Here is a 27,133-nt window from a genome sequence, read left to right as displayed (position 1 = left end):
CAAAGAAAGAAAGAGTCGTGGAACTGACTGCATCCGCCAAAACAAGCAACTGAAAATGGGGTCCTTCTGCTGGGTGCAAGGAGGAGGGGGGCAGCCCACCACTGAGTGGTTCTTTCCTCTCTGCCTCAAGGTTGTGCCTTCAACTGCCCGGGAGTCTTTTACTTCAGATAACTCAGCAGTCGGCGGGTATGACTTTGATGGGCCAAGTCCGGGAAAGTGGAGGATCGCGGAAGGGGACGGAAGGCAAAGTCTGATCTCTCAGCCAAGAGGAAGGAGAAAGGTCCCCAACAGGAGGAAAAAGACCTGCAAGCGAGCCTATCCACCGAATACCCCAAGGACCACGTGATGCCAAGGGAAATCATTCCTCCCACTTTGGGGCTTTACAGGTCTGGGGGCTTCTGAGTATGAAGTCAAAAAACAGAGTGGGCCCCGGTACGCAGTATCCACAGCTTCTCTCTTCTTCCTGACTCAGGGCACTGAACCAGCTCTCTCCTCCTTCAGCTCTAATCTCACTCACACTCAAGCCCATCCCAAGCTCTCAGTCACAAGTTCTTACTCTCCACCTTCTGAATCCTCCCAGCATTGTGCTCTGATCTAACTACAAAGTAGCTGGAATGCCACCAAGCAACTTCTGCCTCCCCTGAAGACACCTACAGTAACTTCTGCTGCCGCCAAAAGTCTTAGCATGAACAATTTCCTGGCGATGGCTAGCACTTCTTTCCCACCTATCCCAAGACCTCTCTGACAGGGCTTGGGGGGCAGGGATTTATTTCTTTCTCCAGCCTTTCCATACAGAATTTTTATATTATTTTGAAACCTTCCCAAAGGGAAGAGATGAATCCATGGAGAAATGAGAACAGCAAGACATTGAGATCATGAGAAAATGAAGAGGAATCAAAGCCACCTTATTAAGGTAACGAAACACATTTCAAGCCCAAGACGTTCAGATTGGTATGATGGCTGGCTGTGGCAATATCTACTATCCCTCCCCTCTAAGTTCTGTAAAAACTTTGACCGAAGACAGAGTTAAAACCTGCAAGTTCAATGGCAGTGACACCTTCCTTGAAATTCTGCTCATTATTTCATCTTTGAAGTACCCAAGAATCATGGGTATTGAGAATTTGATGCAGAAGCATCAAATGTTATGTCCCTCTAAATGCCCACCCGACCTGGAAAGAGAAGCAAATATCATAACATGTATGTTTAGTGTTCAAAAAGCAAATGTGGAATGCGAGTGTTTATTGTGATTTGGGTCAAAGTTTACAGAGTATGTCAGTTTTCCAAGCAACGGTTCGTACCAATTTTGTTTGGTGACATTGATATCAAACCCCACAATTTAATGACACTCTTTTCACTGCCTACCTGTTTCCCATTTCTATTTGCCTTTCTGTCATTTTCCTTCCTGCCTTCTAAACATTGTCCCTAGGCCAATGCTGCCCTTTACAACTTCAGATGGCTAACTATGCTAAGGACTAGAGGATGTTTTCATTTGAAAGAGAAGTGGGATATATATATATATATATAAATTATATATAAACTTTTAGAGAGACCTGGGTATATCTGATTATTTAATTTGCCAAGCCTATCTCTTGAGGTCAAATAATCATATCATTGTGTGCTCACCTCCCTGATATGACCGCTGAAGACAAATGGGGGCATAAGCAAATGTGGCGAAGAAAGCTGATGGTGCCCAGCTATCAAAAGATTCACGTCTGCGGTCTTAAAGGCTTGAAGGTAAACAAGCAGACATCTAGCTCAGAAGCAACAAAGCCCACATGGAACCAGTCTGTGTGATCACAAGGTGTCAAGGGATCAGGTATCAGGCATCATCAGAACAAAAAAATCTTACCATAGTGAATGAGCCAGGGAGTGTGGAGATCCAAAGCCCATTTGAAGGCCACTGGACGTCCCCTTACAGAAGGGTCTTGGGGAGGAGATGAGACAGTCAGGGTGCGATGTAGCAATGATGCAAAATACAACCTTCCTCTAGTTCCTAAATGCTTCCCCCCCTCCTCCCACTGTCATGATCTGAATCCTACCTTGCAAGTCTGACTAGAGCAGAAGATGTACACTGGTACAGATGGGAACTGGAAACAGGGAACCCAAGGCAGATGATACCTTCAGGGCCAGGGGTGTGAGGGGCGATACTGGGAGAGTAGAGGGGGAGTGGGTTGGAAAGGGGGAACCTATTTCAAGGATCTACATGTGACCTCCTCCATGGAGGACGGACAACAGAAAAGTGGGGCAAGGGAGACGTGGGACAGAGCAAGATATGACAAAATAATAACTTCCCCAGCGAAGAGCAATGGGCAAAGGTGAAAGGGTTCCACCAACAGAGTGGGATGGCAAGGTTTGTGGTTATAAAATACTGTTTTTGTCCATGGCCAGGCTAATGAATTGAAAGAGAACCAAACTGGAATATGAAAGAGTTGAAGATAGATATGTCGTATATAATTGAGTATAAGTTGACCCAAATATCAGCCGAGGCACCTAATTTTACCCAAAAAAAATGTGCTGGAAAATTCGACCTATACTCGAGTATATATGGTAATCGATTACGTGACCGAAAGATGAGCAGCTAAGAAGTATTCAAAAACTGGAATGGCCAGGACCTGGTGGCTGAAAGGGCCTAAGGGGAGAGAGGGGAGTCAAAGATCAAGGACCTGGCTTGTGATGATGGCCGGTTGGAGACAGAAACATACAGGAGAAAGCTTCGACTGCTAAAGGAACAATCCAAGTCTAGACATCTAACAGATGGACATTTGTGGTCATCAGCCTCCATGGACCTAAAGAGCAAAGAGCATGAGAATCCGGTTCCGAACCACCAACACAGATGGAAGAAGCCAAGGCTGGAGATGGAAAAAGGAGATTAAGAGAAGGGAGCCAGAGAAGCCAAGCAAAGTAGGGGCCAATGAAAATAAGGGAAAGCTCTGGATGAGATGGTTTGACCCAAGAGCCACCATAAGAAGCTCAAACATACCAAGGACTGAGCGACATATCATTCTGCTATCCAGAAGATCACCAGGAGTTGGAACCAGCCTTATGGCAAGTAACAGCAACCAGAAGCCAGAGAAGCAGGTGGCAAACTAGGCAAGTACGACAGCATGAAAACCAAAGGACAAGAGCTCTGCAAGCATTCGGAACTGCCAAGAGATCAACTAAGAAAAGCACTCTGGACAAGGCAATTCCTAGAAACCCTGTCAAAAATGCAAGTGGCAAGCTCTCCCGGGAGCCGAAAGTGCCATTTTCAACTCTATGTGATAAAAAGTACAGATCACTACAGAGTCTACGTGTCCAGAAAAACTTGTGAACAGCAAAAGCAAACCATGCAAAAACCCAACCCCACTATCGTTGTGTTGCTTCTGACTCCTAGTGACCATACAATGAGAGACCAGAGAAGCTAGGAAGCCAGGTTGCCTCATCATTTTCCTGTGGACTTAGCAACTCAATGTGTAAATCATTGAACCATGAGGGTTCATAAACCACCAAAAGGTCCTATAAACACTTCACAACAGGTGAAACCAGAAAAAAGCCTTCAAATGACTTCACAACCCACAGAGATCCGCCAACAGAGAGTATGCTTAGCATCTGAAATTTCAAGGAGCGAGAAGTTCAATATATTGAAATTCCTCAACTATTAAGTAACAAAAGACTTCATTCCAATTCTAGAGCGTGTCATTTACCATGAGCACCTCCAAAATGTCAAGGTCAGCAGTTCCAAACCACCAGCTGCCCCACAGGAGAAAGATGAGGTTTTCTACTCCCATAAAGAGTGACAATCTCAAAAACCCACAGGAGCAGTTCTACCCTGTCCTGTAGGGTCACTATGTGTTAGAATGGACTCAATGGCAATGAGTTTATGAGCCTCAAACAACAGTGGACCAAAGTTCCTAAAAAGCTTTCCTCACTCGGGCTTCCCCCAGCACCTGAGACCATGCCCCTGTGAGTGAGGCCAGAAGAACTTAAATGTAAGACCACAGAGGAAGCAGAAGGAGAGGGGACGTCTAGCACCACCACACATTAGCATGGCAACAGGAGGGGAATTCATTATCCAGCCTAGCCTGGTCTCATGCCCAATAAATATTAATTCCCTAGCACCCTGAACCTTCAAATCCCCTCCTTTACATAATGAATGCAGTCAGGCATTTTGCTACCTTGGAGGCGGCGTCTAGCCCAACCCGGTTGACATACAAAGGAAACCTAAGAACTGATTATGGAAACCCACATTAACCACTGAAACAAACAAACCCACAAACTGCTGTCCTGAGAAAGGCCCCTTGCTCTCAACTTGAACAAAAGCCAAAGCTCCAAAGAGAGGAGGGGGAAACCCGACCGCCCCCCAAGGTCAAACATTGGGAGCATCAGACGGTTGCAAATTGATAGCGACAGGCATTCCCCTGCCCTGTTATGGGGAAGGGGGGCACAGGGGGAGGCAACCGACGATCATACAGTGTTTGACTGGACCTGGACAAGAGCTGCCTGGTTTTCTTTGCTCTACACCCAAAAACCTTCTAATGGCCAATCAGTCAAACACCCCTGTGTAGGCCCCCAAACTCCTGAGCCATATGTCCTACTATCGCAACAATACTTCCTCTTGGTAATCGCAAAACTGAATTCATGAGGGCTCCCCAACACCAGTTGTCTGGCAGGCTTTCCCCAAGCTATACAGTGGGCATCACCACGAATCCGGTTCCCGAGCCAGAGGCTAACGCAACGTGGCCAGTGTTTGAATTCCAGACTTCCTCCTTCCTAGCTGTGACCAAATTAAATAATGCCTTTAAATCCCAGGTTTTGTCATCTGGAAAAATAGGATCATAGTAATTACCTCGTGAGATAACTGTATTTAAAGAGATCACAAGGCGAAAGTGCTAAGAAGAAAGAGCCTTATCTTTCACAGCTCCCTTTGCTCAGTATTTCCTCTCACCTATCCCTGCCTCCCTGCACACACACCCCGCCCCCCACAGCCCATGTCCTCACCTGGATAACAGTGCTGCAACTCACATGGTATTACCTTCTAGAAGCTGTCCTTGATCATCCTGTCAAGGCTAGGTCATGCTCCCAAGCTTAACTTTCCCCCTCATAGCACAAGATCATTTTGAGTCACACAACTGATGAGAATAACGTATTTCCTTGGCAAGGGCTTCCTTAATGACCATCTCCCCTCCAGCAGCCTGCAAACTCCATTAGAGCAGGGACTGGGAGTGCAATGCTCTCGTTTCTGTAAACTTCAGAGTGCTAAGAAGGAAGGCTGAAGAAGAAGCGATGCCTTTGAATGGTGGTGCTGGCGAAGAATATGGAAAGTGCCATGGACTGCCGAAAGGACACACAGATATGTCTTAGAAGTACAGCCACAGTGCTCCTTTGGACATGTTGTCAGGAGAGAGCAGTCTCTGCAGAAGGATGCTATGCTTGATAAAGCACAGGGGCAGTCAAAAAGAGGAAAACCCTCAACGAGATGGATGGACACCGTGGCCGCAGTAATGGCCTCAAACATAAGAATAATTGGGAGGATGGCACGGGACCAAGTAGTGTTTCGTTTTGTTGTACATAAAGTCGCTATGAGTCAGAACCGATTCGATGGCACCTGACATATTTGTATGCAAATAATGTGCTGTGTCTTTTCCTTCCCTAAAACCACACAACCTTCCCCTCCCCATCTCCACACATAATTTTTATAGGCATTTTATGTGTGGACATGGTATTTATGTAGATATGTTGTTGTAGACATTATGGAATTTACTATTACCGTATATACTTGCGTATAAGCTTACCCGTATATCAGTCGAAGCACCTAATTTTACCACAAAAACTGCATTAAAATGTGCTGAAAAAATCAGCTTATTCTTGACATTCTTCAAGAACCCACACAGCTCCCCTGGATATTTAGGGGTTGAACTCCAGCCCCTGCAATACCTATCCTAAGATAACCACCACTCCAAACGGGAGAATCTCGTGTTTCAAGACACATTATTTGTGGTCCCTAGGACCACTAAGCTCATGCAACTGCTCTGTCTAGGACCCGGCTGAAGAAACAGCCATCTTCTGCACCTTGTGGGTAAAACTGAGCTGGGCTGAGGTGAGAATGGCACCCTGATTCTTCATTGTGGTACCAAATAAATGACTTTCAAGTACTTTATTTTAATCTGATTTTTGTTTCTGCAACCACACGAGAAATCAAGCTCTCTGAGAGAGGTCCCAAGAGCCAATTCTGCCTTCCGGAAGCGCACAACCTAATCAGAGATTGAGAGAGGGAGAGGGAGAGGGAGAGGGAGAGGGAGAGAGAGTGTTAGTTCACTGTTTACTGAATGAGCATTAATGAAGAAGGCGGTGGGGACATGATGGGTTGTGGTGGGAAAAACAGCTTGGTGCTCCTGGAGGGGGTGTCTAAGGCTGAGGGCCATGGGCATTAACTGTGTAGCAAAGGCCGGGATCCCGCCAGATGTCTTCTAGAGACACTGAGAAGAGGAAGAAACAGGAACAGAAAATATTTAGGAAAACATACAAGCAGAACAACAAGGAGGGCAGTATTTGTTGGGGATGGAGGGGCCATTTTATATCTTCTCACAAAAGAGAGAATCCATTCCAAAGCACAATCCCAAGAGTCCAAAATAGGTTTCCACCCTCCCACTCTCAAAGAATTACACACATACACACACACACACACACACACACACACACACACACACCCCACATATACACAGCATCACTTACCCGAATAAGAGTAGCCTGGAGACGAGGAGGCTTGGCACCAGGTCCCCCAGACGAGGTTCCTTCAGGTTGGACAAGAGACTGTCTGGCTTCATAAGGAGCTGAGAGAACGGGAGAGAAAGTCAGCCTGGGATCCAGAGTCCCCTGATAGGTGACAACCTCCCATTCCAACGGATAGACCAGCCACACTTCAGGGAAGAAAAGGAATTTCAGCATGTGCTCTGTGGGCCACCTCAGACACATGCATGCACCATGATGGGCACAACTGAACTAACCAAGTGGCAGTCAACTAACTGCACACCACACAGGAAAGCATTTATATCAGATTAAGATTAGGAATAAGATGTGGGGGGAGACTGAGATAGAGATTCTACCCTGAATCTCTAGCTCCTCTTACTAGCCACTACCTTACAAGCAACGATGCTAGTGCACTGCGCTTTGCTGTAAATCACAAGGTCTGCACTTCAAAACCACCAGCTGTTCTATAGGATAAAGATGAGGTTTCCTACTCCTGAAAAGAGCTATAGTCTTGGAATCCCACAGGCACATTTCTACCCTGTCCTATAGGGTCGCTATGAGTCGGCACTGACTCGATGGCTGGGAGTTTGCGTGAGAGCAAAGTGCTCACAAGTTCTTCTAGGTGCTCACATTCCAGACGTGCAGCAATGCCATCGACTGCGACCTGCCTCACAGGCATCCTTTCATCATTCACCAGCTGCCACCCACCCCCTCACGCAACCAAGAAAATAAATACGCTCTCGTAACATTCACCATCAACATGATTTGGAGGAAGACTGAAAGGAAGGCACTTGTCATTCAAACACACCACCCTGATTCCTTTCCCTCAAGGGGTCTAAAACCAAAAATGACAAACTCACTGCCATCAAATAGGTTTGAAGCTCCATCAGTGTGGTTAACAGCCCGCTCTGCTTCCAGAGTTTTTGCTTATGGGTTCGAATATTAAAATAAGCACAGGAAAACTTACAAATTCATTTTTTCTAGCCAATAAGGTATATTGCTCCCTTAAAAAATTATAAACAGCAAATAAAACAACATTTTTACATACCGCCCCTGCCCTTTTTGCTTTCCCCCAGAGCACTTAGTAAAATGGCCTTGTAAGTACATTAGGGAGACAGTATTATTGAACCTGACCAGCCCGGAGAAACAATCACCCCAGTGAAAGCCCCTCTGATCCCTGTGGGCTAGCAGTTCAAGTTTCTGAAAGCACATAAACAGGTCACATGTTTCCTGTCCGGGGCTTATTCATACGTAGCATTAGAACGAGTGCTCAGCAGTCTGCTATATTACCAAGTTCAGCACAGCTTGAGCTTTTAAAAATTAAAAAGGGGCAACAGCAGCTCATCAAAAACATAAGACGCTTGGGCTCACGTCTGCTTCCCCCACCCATCCGAATTGCTGCCAAGTCACTGTAACATAACACTTAAACACATTAAAATCCCAAACCATTTCCTGGCAGAGCTCTAAGTAGATTTTCAGAAGCTAGGAGGAATGGATTTCTAAGACAAAAGAGAGAGGGAGAGAAACTAAATCTGCCAAGGAAACCTGAGTAGAAACACATAATGCAAGTTTGGAAGGAAATCTCCTAAAACTATTCTGTAGGACACTGCTGTGGTGGACACGTGACATTATGCATGTCTCAAAGCTCACAGGACTGTACGACACAAAGCAGCCCCAACAGTTGACTTTAGTTAATAGCAATGTGCTTATATGGGTGTGTGCTTTGTAGAAAATGGACCAGAGGGATGCTGGGTGCTAATGGCAGGTGAGGGGGCCAAGGGGAACTCTACTTCCTCCACAGTTCTTCTGTAGGTCAAAAACAGCTCAAAGAAACCAAATGCATTTAGAGAATTGCATGTCAATAAAACATTTTTTTAAGTACAAGATTTTTTTTATCATTTTTTTTCTCCTCTTTTCTTCTTTTACATTTTATTAGGGACTCATACAACTCTTATCACCATCCATACATATACATACATCAATTGTATAAAGCACATCCATACATTCCCTGCCCCAATCATTCTCAAGGCATTTGCTCTCCACTTAAGCCCCTTGCATCAGGTCCTCTTTTTTTTCCCCTCCTCCCTCCCCCTTCCCCCCTCCCTCATATGCCCTTGGTAATTTATACATCGTTGTTTTGTCATATCTTGCCCTATCCGGAGTCTCCCTTCCCCCCTTCTCTGCTGTCCCTCTCCCAGGGAAGAGGTCACATGTGGATCCTTGTAATCAGTTCCCCCTTTCCAACCCACTCACCCTTCACTCTCCCAGCATCGTCCCTCACACCCTTGGTCCTGAAGGTATCATCCACCCTGGATTCCCTGTACCTCCAGCCCTCATATGTACCAGTGTACAGCCTCTGTCCTATCCAGGCCTGCAAGGTAGAATTCGGATCATGGTAGCTGGGGGGAGGAAGCATCCAGGATCTGGGGGAAAGCTGTGTTCTTCATCGGTACTACCTCGCACCCTAATTAACCCATCTCCTCTCCTAAACGCCTCTATGAGGGGATCTCCATTGGCCGACACTTGGGCCTTGGGTCTCCACTCTGCACTTCCCCCTTCATTTAATATGGTATATATATACATATACATATACACATATATACACATATATACACACACTTATATCGTTGTGGGTTTTTTTTTTTTGCATGATGCCTTATACCTGGTCCCTTGGCACCTCGTGATCGCACTGGCCGGTGTGCTTCTTCCATAAGCACAAGATTTTGTCCATGTCAAAGTTTCAGTTGCTCGACAAGACATTTCCTTCTGAGAAATGGAATTTCCTAAATCATTCCATTTGGGTAAAATAGCCAATTACGGTAAACCTTTGAGCCCTGGTGACTGCTGGGTAAATATTGGACTGCTAATGTCAAGGCCACCAGCTGCTCCTTGGGAGAACAATGAGCCTGCCTGCTCCTGCTCATGTAAAGATCAGCAGCCAGTCTCGGCAGCCAGTCTTGAAGGCTATGGGCTTGGTTCGGGTTACCAACTGCTCTGTGCTGAAAGGTCGTAAGCATAGTAGGAAGATTGCAGCATGGTTGCGATGCTGAAGCAGGATCTTTGCCTGGGAAGGTGGTCCCACATGCCTCTGGCTCCCATAAGCAGGGGGCAGGGGTGGGGCATGCTTCTACTGGCCAGAAGAGGTCGTTTGGGGGGAAGCCAGCTGTGGGAAGGTCCCAGTTCCTCATTGACAAGGCCCTTCCCATGGGAAAACAGACCTATGTCATCAGACAGGCTCAAGGGAGTTTCTGAAGCCCATCTGTTCACAAATCTAGGCCATGGGTTCCAATCAGCTGTAGATGTACCCCCACCACATTTTGGCCATCATCCAGCTGACTCCTGTCTTTGTCTTAGCTGGATCTGGACAGATGCCATCTAGCCAGGTATCATCTAATAAAGCATTCGTATCATTGAGCATTTTGTGTGGAAATTCTCAGATGGAAACCTAACTTGCTATGTACATTTTCACCAAAACACTTTGCGGGTCGGGTAACACAATACCTTTCTTTTTTCTTAGTCTAGAAGCGCTGATGAAACTCATCCACATAGAGTAGTGGTTCTCAACCTTCCTCATGTCACAACCCTTTAATACAGTTCCTCATATTGTGGTGACACACACGGCCCCCGCCCGCCAAACCATAAAATTATTTTCGTTGCTACTTCATCACTGTCATTTTGCTACTGTGATGAATCGGGTGACCCATGTGAAAGGGTTGTTCGACCCCCAAAGGGGTCAGAACCCACAGATTGAGAACTGAAGACCAGGAAGGACCCTGCTGATAGTTAAAATGTTGGTGGTATGGCTTCCAGAAATAAAATCCAAGTCCCCAGAGTACAATGAACTAGCACACAGGTAGTAAAGAAGGGACCACCCACGTACCATATATACTTGTGTAAAAGCCGAGTTTTTCAGCACATTTTAAATGCAGTTTTTGTGGTAAAATTAGGTGCCTCAGCTGATAATCAGGTTAGCTTATACTCGAGCGTATACAGTAATCTATTAAGGCAATTTCAACTCACGTGACCTGTGTATGCGAAACAGAACTTCTTCCTAAGGTTTCCTCTTTTAGATTGTGCTTCAAGTGAAAGCTTCCCCAGTAAATTGGTTTCCTGTTCAATAGTTTGTACATGAAGTATTCTAGGACATTGGTGGCATTCCCTAAAATGTGCCAACACTCCCCCTTTCTGCACTGGGTTCCCCATTTCCTTTCACCAAGATTATCTATTCCTCCTTGCCTCCTTGTCTAGCCTTTTGTGGTAGTCACCTAATCTGGTGTCAATTGAAGGATTAAGAGTGTAGGGATGGAGTCTAGGCTGTCAATCTGGAGATAGCCAATGAGACTTCTGTGTGGACGTGGCCTTCTCCCTGGGAAATCTGGTACTTCCTCCTTGGAGGCAGAAGACACTTCTCTCTCGGCCACTTCCAGTGAGACGTTGCAGAAGACAAGCCACATGGACGCAACCAGACCTCAGAAGCCAAAGAAGCCAAGTAGAGACCCCCGCTAGCACTGAGATGCTTACAACGCCACTGAACTCAAAAGACTTTCTACCCACTGGCTTGTGATCATCCTGCATTTGACTTCATTGCATGTGTTTTGTGAGTCTGAAGAGGACTCTATAGATTGGTACTAGACATATAACTAATATCAGAATTATGGCCTTGGACTGGACTGGGTTGGGATGTTTTCTCAATGTTCAATTTCTCTTGTATATAAATCTTTCTTATACACGTATGTGTCCATGGATTTGTTTCTCTAGTCTACCCAGACAAACACACCTTTCATCTGGGGAAAATGTTCTCCTTTGGTTCTTGTATAATTGATTGTTCTAAGGTATATATTTCCTCTCAGGGATTTATTTTATTGCCCAGTTTGGCCAAAGGTGGTCTCTGGAAAAAGCTACATTTCCAGATCAGATGGGTGTTTTAGGGTCATGGTCTTGGAGGGAAGGGGAGCGGCTTCCTCTAGATTCTGTCAGAACATACTCTGGTCTTATTTGTGAATTTAATTTTCTTTTGTTACTCTGCTATATCCCCACTCTGTCTGGTGCCCTCTGTTATGACTCCAGTCAGAAAAGTCAGTAGTGCTAGTTGGGCACCATCAAATTCTTCTAGTCTTCCAAGGCCCAAGTGTCGGCCACTGGAGATCCCCTCATAGAGCGGTTTAGGAGAGGAGATGGGTCAGTCAGGGTGCAAGGTAGTACCGATGAAGAACACAGCTTTCCTCCAGATCCTGGATGCTTCCTCCCCCCAACTACCAGGATCCGAATTCTACCTTGCAGGGCTGGATAGGGCAGAGGTTGTACACTGGTACATATGAGGGCTGGAGGCACAGGGAATCCAGGGTGGATGATACCTTCAGGACCAGGAGTGTGAGGGGCGATGCTGGGAGAGTGGAGGGTGAGTGGGTTGGAAAGGGGGAATTGATTACAAGGATCCACATGTGACCACCTCCCTGGGAGATGGACGGCAGAGAAGGGGGGGAAGGGAGACTCCGGATAGGGCAAGATATGACAAAATAACAATGTATAAATTACCAAGGGCACATGAGGGAGGTGGAGCGGGGAGGGAGGGGGAAAAAGAGGACCTGATGCAAAGGGCTTAAGTGGAGAGCAAATGCTTTGAGAATGATTGGGGCAGGGAATGTGCGGATGTGCTTTATACAATTGATGTATGTATATGTATGGATTGTGATAAGAGTTGTATGAGCCCCTAATAAAATGTTTTTTAAAAAATTCTTCTAGTCTTAAGGGCATGCAGCCTGTGGTTAATGTGATCCATTAATCTTTTGAACTAATTGCTCCCCGAGTCTTTGGTTTTCTTCACTCCCCTTTGTTCTGCGTGGAATAGACAAACAGTTGCATCTTAGATGGCCAATCATGAGCTTTTAAGATGACAGGCACTACTTACCAAAGTAGGTAATACCAGATGGATGGACTTCATCTTAATGTACAGTTAATCTTTGATCTAAAGCTCTTTCATATAGAAGTATCTGTTTTTTTCTCTCTCGTCAACCAGACTAACACATTGTGGGGCCTTGGGAGTTGGGTTCTCGAGAACAAATGAAGATGGAGAGTGGATGCTTGCTTGACCTCTGCCTCATGACAGTGCTTCTTCCTTGACTAGCCAGAGGTCAGACATGGCCATGCAATTTACCATGCTGTTTTCTAGAAAGAATATAAGACGTCAAAGTTTGGATCGTTTTGTTGGGTGCTGTCTTTAGTCATTCCTCTTTGAAATGGAGAAAATGTGATTAATGTATATTTTGAACTTGGAGCAAAACCGCCCCCTTGAGTTTCTCAGAGACCATACTGCTTAGTGAAAAATAGCTGACAGATGGTCAAAATGGCTGACAGAAAGCCTGGCTCTACTTGATTCAGTCAGAGGCAAAGGCCGTACTTTGTATCAATGGGATAGTTTAGATGAGGATTTAGATAAGAATTGAACTTGACTGTTTTAAGAATTGATTTTAGTATCTGATTCTTTGTTTATACTGATTTCTTCTGCTTATTTGTTATTGATATGATTAATAGAAATGATTGTTGGGAGCATGAAAATACAGAGCTCATAAGCACACTTGCTTTGTCATTAATTTGAATCTTTTAATGGTTTAGGACACCCCTCCAAAGAAGGTTCTGAAAGGATAAGCCCCACCCAGTGTCTTGAGTACTTGTAAAGGTGAAGAGATGTGCCTAGGGGACTGTTGACAGATGGGAGGGGGGAAGCAAAAAAAGGAACCCTTTGGATTTTTTTATTTTGAACTAGTTTGTGTCAGAAGCTGGAAAAAAATTTAGAGCATGGAAGGACTCTCCACTCTAGGGCTGAACATTAAAGGGAGCCTGTGGGCAGGCTAAAATACTTGCTAGGTGACCACTTGGATCCAATTTGTTGAGTGAAAGGGAGAGAAATGCAGCCATAGAGAGATGGGTTGAGTCTGGCCACTGACACCCGTGGACCTGGTTCACTAGAGGAGAAGAGGAGAGCGGGTTGATTGGTCTGAAGTTCATGACCTAGCCCAATCGGGCTGGGGTTGTTGAAAATCTGTGATGGACTTCATAGTCTAAAGGTGAGGCGATCAACAGGCACCCTGGAGAGGCTAAGCAAGGTGGCCCACATTGAGTTGACCGGAACCTGACCAGAAAAGATTTTTGAGCCTGTGAACTATTGCATATTGCTGTAGACTTTGGGCACGGCCTGTCCCGATTTTACTTTGCTAATGGATGCAGACTGGAATGAAGATTCTTCACATCAAAGACTATGATTGTCTCCTCAGAGTAAGTGGGTGGGATATTCAAAATGGGGAGGATAAAGGCATGAAGTTGTTGGCTTACAAACTTCCAAACGTGGGGGAATATATTCATAGGTGTTCACTTAGCTGCAATTGTTAGACATAGAATATTTTGTTTTGTTCGTTTATAGAATATTATATCTAAATGAGGCTGGCACATATTGAATTGTATGCATTTTAGTTGTGTTCTATTAGGTGCGGATATGATTGTGCTTTGTTTAAACATTATATAACCGATCTTGGGGATCTTTGAGTAACCTTCTCTCTGGGAGATGGGCAATGGGAAGGTGGGTGAGGGGAGTCGCCGGGCAGTGTACGATAAGGTAAAATAATTATTTATAAACTATTAAGGGTGCAGGGGAAAGGGGAAGCAGGGAGGGAGGGGGAGGGAAAAAAAGGAAAACGAGCTGATTCCAGGAACCCAAGTGGAAGGCAAATTTTGAGAATGCCGAGTGCAACGAATGTATAAGGGTGCTTTACTCAATGGATGGATGTATGGATTGTGATAAGAGTTGTATGAGCCCCAATAAAAATATCAAATTTTTTTAAATGGGAGTCAAAAAATTATATATTGTTAGAGTTGTGTAAACATGCCTTATTGACAAGGGGTGGTGTGGTAGTTGCATTATCTCCAGCAAACTTAAGCGAAGGGTGAACTCTAGCCTGTCAATCAGGCCATAGCCAATGAGGCCTCTGTGTGGGCATGGTCTTCTCCTGAGGATTCTGGGAACTCCAGTCTTCCTCCCTGGAGGCAGGACACACTCTCTCCTTGTGAGACATTGCTATTGACAAGCCATATGGAGTGATGTTGATGGAGCCAGAGACCTGGAGAAGTCACGTGGAGACCCACGCCAGCACTGAGATGTTTCCACCACCACTGGATCAACAAGACTTTCCACTCCCTGGCTTGTGATCTTCCAGCATTCAGCATCATTGCATGTGTTGTGTGAATCTAAAGAGGAATTTTCATGCTGTTATCAGATATATGGGCTAACATTGGACTTATGAACTGGATCTGGACTGGGCTGTTTTAATATACAATTACTCTTGATATAAAGCTCACACATGAGTCTATGAATTTGTTTCTCTAGTCAACCTGGACTAACACACACGGTAAGAAAACATGGTCTTTCCAGACTATGTAATGTCAATTGATGGAGAAGCCCCCTTGTTGCATTCAAGCCTAGGAATTTTTTCACACAAGGGCTTTAGTAATATTGAAGGGGTTTCCATAACTGTGCACATGCAGCACCCAAAATTGTATTTTAGAAATATGCACAGCCAAACCTGTATCAGCAGATGCATGTGCTCCCCAATGTCCTTCCCCACCTCTTTCACATACCTCTTTGTGTATCCATTCATCATCGTGTGCTAATTCTGTTATACTATGGTAGCTGTCCTCCATTCTTGTGATCCTCTCAGTGTCTTCATTTGCCTTGATCATGTGAACTTCCATATTGCCTTTCACTATTATAAACATGTGACTTCTATCTTGTAATTTCTCTTCCCTCCTGCTCTCACCTCTAGTACAAAGAGTTTTCTTCTGTGTATAAACACTTTTAAAGTATTAGTGGTTCCATATAATATGAATTGGCTTCAAAAAGCATATGGAAAATGAAATTTTAAAATAGAATTTTTGAGGTTTTTGAAGCCCCACATATTTGTAACTTTCATAAGTAACTCTCTCTACTCCAAATTCATCCACATTGTAAAATGTTTTGAAGACTACGGTTATTCTTTACCACTGTGTAGTATTCCATTGTGTCTACACAACAATTTGTTCATTAACAGGCATGTAGGTTTCCATCTTTCCCCAATTGCCAATAATGCTACAATGAATGGTTATGAGTATATCTATTCATGTCACAGTGCTGGTTTTGTGTTGCTAGTTTTTTAAGGAACCGTTTCCACAGTGGATATACCATTTGATATTCCTACTAGCAGTGCATAAGCCTTGTAATATCCCCACAGCCTGGCTAACATTTCTAATTTCCTGGCTTGTTTATCTTTTTATTAGTGTCAGGGTAAGAGGACATGTAGTTTTGATAGACCTCTCTCTAATGGCGTTAACAGAGTCTTAGAGGCATAATGGTTATGCAGTGGGTTGAGACCCATTAAGGTCAGCAGCTTGAAACTACCAGCCCCTCTACCAGAGAAAGATGAGGCTTGCAGTTACAGTATGGGAAACCCAGAGGGGCAGTTCTACCCTGTCTTGTAGGGTCACTATGAGTAGTAATGGACAGGATAGTAAGGATGGAGGGGGGGGGGAAGAGAGAGAGAGAGATGAGAAAATTTTGCTGTTAACTTCCAGAATGTGTTTTGTTTAATTACACTAACATTTTGTCTAATTAGACTATCTTATTATCCAATTGCCTTATAGGCACTCGAGTTTCTTTAGAAAGTATGGATTAGAACTTAGATATAGTAGAGGCTTTTTCTCAGTCTGTAGATTTTCTTTTCACTCTTTGGGTAAGTCTTTTGATGAGCCTGAGTCATTAAGTCCTAGAAAGTCCCAGGTGGGGTACCAGCCCCCACAAGTGCCTGGGTCCAAGGGGCAACTGTAGTATCGAGGGGAGAAATTAAAGCCATCGGACAAGAGAAAGCATGCAAGCGCTCACCTTCGCAGTCATGACTTCAGGAGCCAGGTCCATGCAGAGAGAATATATTTCCAACCAAGGTTTATATAAACTCTGGGGGCCGTGCAAGTCCCCCTAATTGCAGGTAACCACAAGTAACAAAGTGGGCTGCACCTTAACCCTAAAGGTCCCTGAGTATATTGGCGGAGTAACCTAACACCAATGCCTAGAGAGCAATAGAACATCTGCTCCTGTAGATAAAGCTGCCGGTACACAGTGAAAATCAGCCGTGTGCTTATAAGAAGTAACTCTAAGGTACCAATATTATGGGAGGATACAGTGGGGAACAACATTCCGAGAACTTGATTGGGACTCCCCTCCAATTCACAAGGGTAAAAGCCTCACACCATCCCCAAAACCCAGCCTGTTGGACTCCTTAATATATGAGACTAAACCTAAGGATTCAGCCATGTAAACACTCTTCCCCTTCTCTGCTCCCCCACAGGCCCATCTTAGTTATGTTTTGTATTGTATTCATGCCACAGAGCAGGGCACCTGGTCGTACTTCTATATTTTCTTCCATTATCTTCATCGCTTTAGGTTTGATATTTCGGTCTTCGATCCATTTAGTTCGTTATTGTGTATATAGTGTGAGGTGTGGGTCCTGTTTCATCTTCCTACATGCAGACCGTTCAGCACCATTTACTTGGATATCATCTTTCCCACACTGAGTGGACTTGACCTATTAGTGCAGATCAGCTGTCCTGAGCTGGACAGATTGACTTTTGGGTCCTCAATGAGGTTCCACTGGTCTGTGTGTCTTTGTACCAGTATCATGTTCTGTTCTCTTGGACTGATTCTTTCATAATTGTATATAATGCCCTTATCTGTTAGGGTGAATATTTTCTTAAAGTCTATTTTATTTTGAGATTACCATTGCCACTCCTACTAATGTGGGATCACTGTTGGGCTGTTATTTTGTCCCCACCCTTTGATGGTGTTTTAGTGCCAAACTACTGAGGATCCTGATCCAACCAAGTTGACATAAAACTTAACTATCACCAATGGGCATATTTATGTTGTGTCTACGGTGTCTGTTGTGGACAGCATATTGATGGGTTTTTTCCCTCTATTCTGGCACTCAGGGTGGGGGGGGTCGGGGTTATTGGAGTGGACAAGTCGCTAGTTGCAGAGAGCCTGTATGGGAAGCGAGGCAGGAGGCGTGGCAGCAGTCCATGGATGCCCACGACAAGAGCATGGCCTGGTGCACAAAGGCAAGATGTTGGGAAGGGTGTGGCACCAGTCTTTAGGACCCTGACATAGGTGGCTGGAGGAAGTAGGAAGCTTTGGTGATTGGTGGGCTCCGAGCATGGGTGGTGGGGAAGATCAGTGGACACAAATGGTTTGTGTGCACCGTGGTAGGTGTAGGAGGGGTTGCCCTTCTGTAGCCCTCCACCCGCCTCTCCTGTGCTGGTGGCAAGGCAGTGAGGCAGGCACCGCCAATGCCATGGGCCTCCGGTTCAGGAGACATAGCAGTAGGTGCCGCCAGACCAAAACTCATGTGTGCAGGGAGCAGGGGTAGGGATGAGAGGATGAGGGAGCACAGCAGAGCGATAGATCTCCAACATGGGAAGGGAAGGGAGCAGACGCAGCGAGGGAGGTGAGTGCACTGGACGGGAGTGTAAAGCACCCCCCCCTGCCATCTGCAGCAGGTGACGGGGGCTTGGGCTGGGAACACTGCAGGCTTTGTCTCCGTGCGGCTGAGCTAGGCAGGCTCATCTGGCAAGGTGCCGGCGACCCATCAGTTTCTGTGCCCACTGGTTCTGTGCTGTCTCTCCTTCCGCTTGGCACGCAGTCCAATTCCTCCACCTGGTCTGTGATGCTCCAGGGTTCCAAAGTGGTCACGTGGATGCAAATCAGTGGTTTTCTCAGGCCTTTGTTGTTAAAGAGGACTGTTACAAGGCCTGTCTAACTACACGGCTGTCTTGTCCCCCCCGCCCCGTCTCCACAATAAAATATTGAAAGGGGAGAAAAAGAAGAGCAGCAGACATTCTAGGTCAGAAAAGCATCAGGGCTTGCCCAAGGTTATATCGGTGGGGACTCAAACCTGCACCTGATGCCAAGTAAAGTGTTTCCGCTATTCCACATCACCTGCTCTGCAAAAGTGTAGCCCTTTTTTAGACTAGGTCTAGTATACATGGTGTGTGTGTGTGTGTGTGTGTGTGTATGTGTGTGTGTGTGTTTCTGGATCCCTCTGGATGTTCCCATTATTTTCAGTGCAGGAGAAAATTATTTTAAATCTGCAGACAGTGGGTCATTTTCAACCACAGCTTAGGAGATAAGTGGGCGGGGGGCGCGGGTGTATTTTGGCTGTCCAATTCTGGAATTCCCTTCCTTGGTCACACTGTAAACCAGGTGCCTGTGCCCCAGGAGGACCAGGTGCTCCAGCGAATTGATGGGCAGCCAGCTGTGCAAAGGAGCGGATTTCCCCGGAGACGGTGGCCGGAAACCCTCCCACGGGGCCAGGGCAGCACGTCTGCAGCCTTTCTCTTCTTCTTCCCAGCCACATGGCGAACCCCAGGCCCCGCGTGCGGCCATTCTTCACAGGCTGAATCTGGTCTTGAAATGTGTTGTCTATTTCAGTCATGAGTTTGGGTTGTTTTTGACACTACTCTGCAAAGAAGCCCAAGTCAAGTTTCTACATCAATTAGTTACATTCCTGCAGCTTCCGTCATGGAGCTGCCCATCCCCACCCCCGCCCTGTGAGAGTTGCACCTCGCGATACCAACTGCTCACTGCTCCTGAGCCTTATGTGGCTGTCATCTGAAGAAGTTGAGCAACATTTAGGTACATTGGGTTACTTCTGCAGACATACTAACAAATCCAACACAAACACACACACATACACAAACACACATGCGCGCGCGCACGCGCGGAGGCTGTGCTCCCATTTAATGCAATCTACGCAAGAAGAATTAATCATGCACAAAGTTGTTTACAAGTCTAAAGGTGAACTGGTGTATGAAACAGGAAACAAAGCATTGCCGAACTAAATGCCATTTCATTTTTTCCAAAGCCCTTTTGGAGAATCTCAAATTAAATTGCGCCACATTCCCAAAGACCAAGGTAGGTCACTAAATCTGGGACATCAGCGGCTGGCGGCCGGGCTCCTGGGTAGATGAAGGAGCCGCTAGGACGCTGGCACGGACATCAGGCCCCAGCTCGCCGCTTACCTGGCTGCATCTGTTCAGTGCTGCTCCGCAGCTTGCTGTAGCCAAGGCTCAAGGGCACACTCTGGTAATGAGGTGGGGAAGACGGAGGGGAGGCCAGTGGCGACATCACCGGGGACTGTGCTTCCTGCTGCAAAGAACCAGAGCAGAGTTCAGTGGTGACAGGAGCAGGCAGCACAGCAGTGAGTAAGGATCAAGCCACACAGACTGCTGGTCACCCAGGAGATCTGACGTGGGCAGACAGGGCTTCTAACCAGATCCCCAGGATTCAAATGCAGTCCCTGTGGCATTTGGAATCTCCAGAGGCTCCACTCAGGGAAATCGTGCAACCAAGCCAGGAGCCCTGTTAGCGATTCTGATCCATTTTCCTTTGGAAAATTAAAGGCACTGAGAATATGCAGTAATGTACATACGTCCCAATCCTGAGCTCTTTGGGGGTAAAGTCAATTGTGCTTCAATACCCCAGGAGTGCTATTTCTGAGAGCTACATCACTTACCAAGTCTTTCAACAAACATAGACAAACATTGGTAAGTGCTTCCAAGGTTGAAGGCAAGCTTACTATTGCAAACTAAAAGGCCAGCTTGGTTGGTTGTATCAAGAAACTGCACAAAAAGTCATTATGGGCAAATCGTTCCCAGTACCCTACTCCTTAGTACTAGGCTAGAGCTACAATTGGAACCATCCCCATTGTAACATGCACTTCATGTGAACCCTGGGGCAGATAAGCAGTTTTACTCTTCTTTTTTGTTTGTTTTAATGCTACAATAGACTAATGGGCTCTGGTGGTGCTGTGTATTAAGCACAGGGCTGCTAACCAGAGGTCAGTGGTTTGGACCCACCAGTTGTTCCTCGGGAGAAAGATAGGATACCAATTTATGGCCTCGGAAAGCCAGGGGAGCAATTCTGTCCTATAAGGTCAGCGAGACAAAGGGGCAGAGGATTTTAGACTCTACTAAAGAGTTAATGGTGTCAGAAACACACAGGGTCAGTTCTACCTTGTCCTATAGGGCCGCAACGAGTAAAAATCTACTGAATGGCAGTGAATTTGGGTTTATTCTTTGCCATGTTTGGCATGGACCTAGACTTCACTGCCTACCACCGAATGATGTCCTTGGAGAGAGAAAAGCAGGGTGCACCTTTTCTCTGCATCCCAGGCTTATGCTAGGCAGCCCGCCTGCAGGTGTGAGTGCATGCTTCACAGAAAGCACATTCCTTCCTCTTGAAGGAGAGTTTTTGATCAGTATCTTGGGATATTTCTCTTTAGACCCAGAGCACTTTTATAAAGTCTTGACATTGGTAAGCAGTACTGCTTTCGTGTTACCGTGGGCGAGTTCTTTAAAGATATCACTTTATCCTCTCCTCACCCCTTTTTTAATCCCCAAAGAACCTACTTAACATATGAAATTTATAAAGCAAGCACTCACAAAACTGTTTAATAAGACTTGTCCAACTTCAACTCCAGTCCCAAACCAAAACCGGTTGCCAGTGTGCCACGGTGGCCCTGTGAGGACAGAGTGGAACTGCCCCATAGGGATTCCAAAGTTGTCATCTTCACAGAAGTAGATGGCCACATCTTTCTTCTGCAGAGCAGCTGGTGGGTTCGAACCACCAACCCTACAGAAAGCTGCCAAGCACTTTACCAGTTGACCAACAGAGCTCCTCTTATTACCCCCCCCCATAAACCACCACCTTTGCCAGCACCGTCAGGGTGGGCCACAGACGAGTGTAGCCCCCCAGTAGCTAAAACTTCATTGCATTTTCTAAGCATCCCAATTCAAGCCTTCTTAAAACACGACAGATGTCTTTGCCTTATAAAAGATCATTGCTATATGTAACTCACTTCCCCCCATAAATCAATATCGTTAGAAGACCAAGCTGTCTGATGCCTACCTATTTCACCCCTTCTTGAGAGTCCATGGCTTTGGTACTTTGGGATCTACCAATCACCATCTGCATATCACTATCAGTACCAAACCTAAAAAGCACAAACTCACTGCCATTGAATCAACGCGACACATAGCGACTATCAATGACCTACTTTTAAATCCTGATCTTCCCTATTCTGTCTCCCAATCTGCTAACTGGGTGCTGGCAGTAATTGCCAAGGGGGTCTCCCAAGCACGCCCTCAGAGAAAGGATACCTGGTTAAAAAATAAAGTCTAGTCCATACAGGGTCTTCTGGCCTCTCCCCTGCAGGATTTTTTCAGGATCTTTAATGCATTAATGTATAAGACAGTGAGTTAAAAAGTGTTGCTATAAAATCATAGAAACCTTTATGAAATAAAAAGATCACAATGTGAAGCTACAGTTTCTCAACATAGCTGAAGGCAGTGTTTCCATCTCTCTAATTAACCTTTCCCAGAACCCTGCTAGCATAGTAGTTATACTTTGGGCTGCAATCTTCATGGTTAGCAGTTCGAAACCACCAGAAGCTCCTTGGGAAAAACATTGGACCTTCTACTCCCATAAAGTTACTGTTTTGAAATTCCACAGAGGGTCCTTATGAGTCAGCACTGACTCGATGGCTGTGAGTTTGGTTTCAGGTTTGGAGACCCTTGCCTGATGAATTCTGTACTCTCTTCAATTTACACCACATCCCAAGAGCATCTCTGGCCTTGTGGGGCTCAAAACCAGCTCTTCATAGGAACAAAAGGAAGCCGAAGGGGCAAGAGCAGGACCATAAGGCGGGTAAGAGTAAGGTTTCCCGGCACAATTCTCCTAGGACATCCCTGGCTACCTTCCAAGATTCAGCAGGAGCATTGTGATGGGGAAAAAATTCCTCAGCACAACTTTCTTGGTCTGTTTCTTACCGGTGCAGTTTTCCCATTTCTTAAGAAGCACCCATAACTACCCTTGAGGCAAAAAAAATATCAAGATGAGTTCTTTGGAATAAAACAATTAAGGACATCATCGCCTGCTGAGCTGTTTGCTCGGCCCAAATTGAACTAGCCCAGTAGCTCCCTTCAGAGGCCACTATTTTGGTTGGACCTTTTTTCTGAAGGCACCCAAAGGAGACCCCAACAAATCCCAACCCTACTCACTACCACTAAGTGGATGCTAACTCACAGTGGCCCTATAGAACATGATAGAATTGACCCTTGTGAGTTTCTAAGACTAACTTTTTATGGGACTAGAAAGCCCAGTCTTTCTGCGGAGAAGCAGGCACCTGGTGGTTTCAAACTGCTGACCTTGCTGATTGCAGCCCAACATGTAACCACTATGACACCCAGGATCTCTAAGGAGATTAAAATGATCATAGTACTGAGAGAACTTGTCTGCAGCCATCCACAGATCACAGAGACATGTTTAAATGTGTTGTTTGGAATGAGCCCATGTATGTATGCATGAACTGGAAGCCTGGGGAGCAATACTTTTTGAACCTCCAAGACTGGGGATGTCCGCTTTCTCCCAAGAGTGAAGAAGGAGTCTCTAAACAAGCGATTCTCAACCTGTGGGCCGTGACCCCTTGGGGGGTGTCAAACGACCCTTTCACGGAGTCCCCTGATTCATCGCAGTAGCAAAATGACAGTGATGAAGTAGCAACAAAAATAATTTTATGGGTGGGGGTCACTGCAACATGAGGGACTGTATTAAAGGGTCGCGGCATTAGCAAGGCTGAGAACCACTGCTTTAAATGTATTTAAAAAACCTCTTCCCAAATTTTGGTGTTTGTTTTGCTTGGGTTTGAGTTTGGGGTTTTTTTTGGAGGGGGGGTCTATTAAAATCTCATGGTTACTGATCTAGTAAAATCAGATGTCCGTATTGTATACAAGGAAAAAAAAACTAAACCAAACTCATTGCCATCGAGTGGATGCTGACTCATAGTGAGCCCATAGGACAGGGTAGAATTTTCCCTGGAGTCTCCAAAGACTAACTCTTTACAGGAGTAGAAAGCCTCGTCTTTCTCCCTTGGAAAGGCCGGTGGTTTTGAACTGCTGACTTGTAGTTAGCAGCTCAACACGTAATCACTAAGCCACCAGGGCTCCATTTTATACAAAAGTTGACACTAATGCCCCTGTGGCTTGCTTGTGGTAATTCCTATACAGTGGGCTTTGTGTCAGCCCCTTTCATTTGCTATTTGAACCTTTGGTTGGCTTCCTTCCAGGTCTATGGTTGTGTCCCAGATGGCTGAGTTTCGCAAGCCTGACCACTGGCACCTCTGGGGGCATATGTGATGTTCAGAATCAGAGTCTCCCACCTGGTCAGATCGTTTACCTGTTTGTCCCCTTCATCCAGTCTTTTGAGTGTGCTTTTTTCCGATGATAAATATGGAATTTGTGTCTTAGTTCCATGTAGTTCAGCCGGGTTCCCGAATCGTCCTTCTCCCTCGTTCTTGGACATCATGAAGCGAGGCAGGGGCAGTTCTTTAGGACCAGAATGAGAGACATATGGGAGAGACGTTTAGTGAAGAACACTGCAAAAGGGGGAAACCTAAGGGCCCAAAGAGGAATCATTGTTGAGGGAAAAATTCAGAGCACTAAATATCGATTATATTTTGACGTAGGCACTATGAGGACTAATATGAGAATGGCATGACAGAAAAATGCTACAAGTTTACTGAGTTGTTTACTGAGGCAGACCAAGTCTCTGGAGAGGACTGATCTCCCTTCAGGCCAGGTCCATGAGAAAAGATGAGGCGCTGTATAACATACAGCAAACGGCAGCAGGTTAAGTCTTAGACTAGTACAGCACATAGAGATAAGCCACGCCATAAAAGAAGGATTTGCAAACATTAACTCATTTAATCCTCCTACCTCTCTGCAAGGCTTTATCACTCTTTTTACAGATAACAAAACAGAAACGAAGGGGGCAAAGCCCCTCCCCAAACACACCACAGCTTGTCTGTGGCAGAGCCAGGCTTTGAGCCCAGGCCACGAGACTCGAGTTCCCACCGCCACCTATTCACCAGTGTCCATAGCTCCCACGGCAAACGCACAGTTCAGGCCACTTTCTTATCCTCTGTCACACTATGTCACGTGCTCCCACTCGGCCTCCACCTGCCTTTTCATTCCAGCACGAAAACGGTATCCAATTAGAGCAATGGGTCTGACTTTTCCATCTGATTTGACTGGCCAACACATGCGCTGCACTCAAACGGCTACAAAGGAGGGGACATCCACCGGTGGTCTGGGCACGTACCTGTCAGGTTTCTAACCAAATGATCCTGCAACTGGAAATGCGGCTGTGGCACCCTTCCGGTTCTCGGCACCGCGCAGCACACCCAGTCACCCGCGACAAAGAACCACACAGATGGGGATAATGCTGTGGAGTAGGCACACTGATTTGCCATCCATAGCCATTGTCTGGGGGATAATGCTCATCAGTGTAGCTCTGTGCTTCCATCAGCTCGCTGTTGCACAAACACAGCTGCGCTGCCAATGACTGATGCCATGCTGGAGCCCGAGCCTGAGCCTGAGCCCAAGCCCGTCACAGCACCGGCAAGTAAGACTCCCTGCTCCTGGGTCTCTGGTGTTGTTGTTGCTGTTGTTGTTGTTGCTGCTGTTGCTATGTCCACATCGGAAGCAAAGGAACAGGCAATATGACAAATCTCTGCGAGATCAATCAGCCCCGGACCCGAGAGACACAGAGGAACCATGGTGAAAAATTACACCGAGACTCTTCCCCCAAAGAGAGCCTGGCCGCCATTTTTAATATTTCCATGCTTTGGGCAGCTCTCCAGGCCTTGAGACTGGAATGCATTCCATGGGGGAGAAAGGCCAAAGAAATTCTAGACCCTGAGAGTAAATCACATCTAAGCTACTCTTTGGGTTCTGACCTCAGGAAGGTATTTCTTTGTGTTCCGTAAGCCAAAAGGCTCTAAAAAGATGGTCTGAGGTTCCACTGAGCTATTTGCCCCCCTGTTCTGTCCACTAGCATGCAGTCTAGTTGTCAGCATTTTTGAGCCAGGGATGGGGGTGGGGGTGATAAAGCAGCAACTATTTGGGATTTACCAGTCTCCCGACCAGTGTTTTGCTGGTAGCCAACAGCCATCTCTAGGGAGCAATAGAGAGCCCACTGTACTGCTGCCCAGAGAATGCTGACTTACAGCCATCCTGGAGTTGGGACACAGTGGAGCTGCCCCGTGGAGTTTCTCCACAGAAGCAGGCTGCCCCATCTGCCTCCTGCGAAGTGTCTCATGGATTTGAACTGCTGACCTCTCAGGAAGCACCGGAACACTTTAATCACTGTGCCATTCAGACTCCTTGCAGTAGAGGGCAGGGAAGGTCATATGAATGGCAAGTACTCCCTGATGGTTTAACGGGGGAGGCTTAGATCTGGGGCCACTGTCACTTTACAAGATCTCCCCATCCCTGGAGGCAGCTTTTCTCTAGCACACTCCCTGTTCACTGAAAAAGAACGTCCCCTTTCCCTCCTCTACCCTCCGCCCCATGCAGTCACCAAGCAGCAGAAGATAAAAGCCAGCTGAATTCTCTTGTACTTTCTTTGGCCATGTGGTTTCAAGCAACACACGCTTAATAGAATTGTAAACCTTCACAATAACCTTCCTGTCATTGAAAAAGCTTTAATGAGGGGCCCACTTTCCTTAAGCTGCTGCATGCATTTTTGTTGTTTTTTTTTAAGAGGGAAAAGGAGGAAGTCTAGCTTATAAATGTGAAGTCTGATAGGTGTTCCTAGTCCTACGTTAACCAACTTAGACAATCAGTGGAGTAATTATCAAATAATCACAAGTACTCTGTGGCAATTGGTAAAAAAAAATTCTGCTCAATTAACAGCGAAGAAAAATGAAGAGTTCAGATGCAAATGCTACAGGGGCCAGGCAGCAACTTGATTGCAACGGGCATCTTTGGCTGGAGCCTTTGAACACAGACATTCTTTGTACAGAAAATATAAATGCCTATTCTTCACTTGCACAAAGGAAAGTATGGCTCTCCTTTTTCACAGCATGTGGCCTCTACAAAGAAAGGAAGCATGTTCACATGGTCATGTTTACCACGGATATAAACACTACTTCCGGCTCCTCAATCTATTACAATAAGCAGGGCAAAGTCAAGGATAAATACCCAAGGATGCTGAACGCAGGATCTAGACAAAAGGGGGGGGGGGCTGGGCAGAGAGCCTGCTGTCTTCCAAACTAGCACCTGTTGCTCCAGCCCTTTCAAAGCCATCTCAACATAAATAGGCTGTAGGTAACGCTCATTTTAAATTTGAGAATAGCCACTTTATTTTTTTTAAGTGAAATTCTTTCCAATAATATCTTTGCACCCAACATTATCATTTGAACATTCAAACGCTCTTAATAAGGTTGATGGTATCCTTCTTCCCCACTAGATCTTCCAGCTGGATTCGGACTCG

General features: G+C 45.8%; 1 protein-coding gene across 1 annotated transcript in view; it reads right to left on the bottom strand.

Moving 5' to 3' along the window:
* REPS2 (RALBP1 associated Eps domain containing 2) overlaps nt 1-27,133 on the bottom strand; it is a 210,535-nt gene that overhangs the window by 102,315 nt on the left and 81,087 nt on the right. The window contains exons 3-5 of the mRNA XM_075539155.1: nt 24,035-24,183; nt 19,822-19,948; nt 6,712-6,809 (exon numbers count right to left, since the gene is read on the bottom strand). Of these exons, the coding sequence (XP_075395270.1) occupies nt 6,712-6,809; nt 19,822-19,948; nt 24,035-24,183 (374 nt within the window). The remainder of the gene's footprint in view (nt 1-6,711; nt 6,810-19,821; nt 19,949-24,034; nt 24,184-27,133) is intronic.

Source organism: Tenrec ecaudatus, chromosome X (genome assembly GCF_050624435.1).
Source record: "Tenrec ecaudatus isolate mTenEca1 chromosome X, mTenEca1.hap1, whole genome shotgun sequence".
Lineage (NCBI taxonomy): Eukaryota > Metazoa > Chordata > Mammalia > Afrosoricida > Tenrecidae > Tenrec > Tenrec ecaudatus.
The sequence above is the reverse complement of the archived record's forward strand: the minus strand, read 5'-3'. Positions and strand labels throughout refer to the sequence as shown.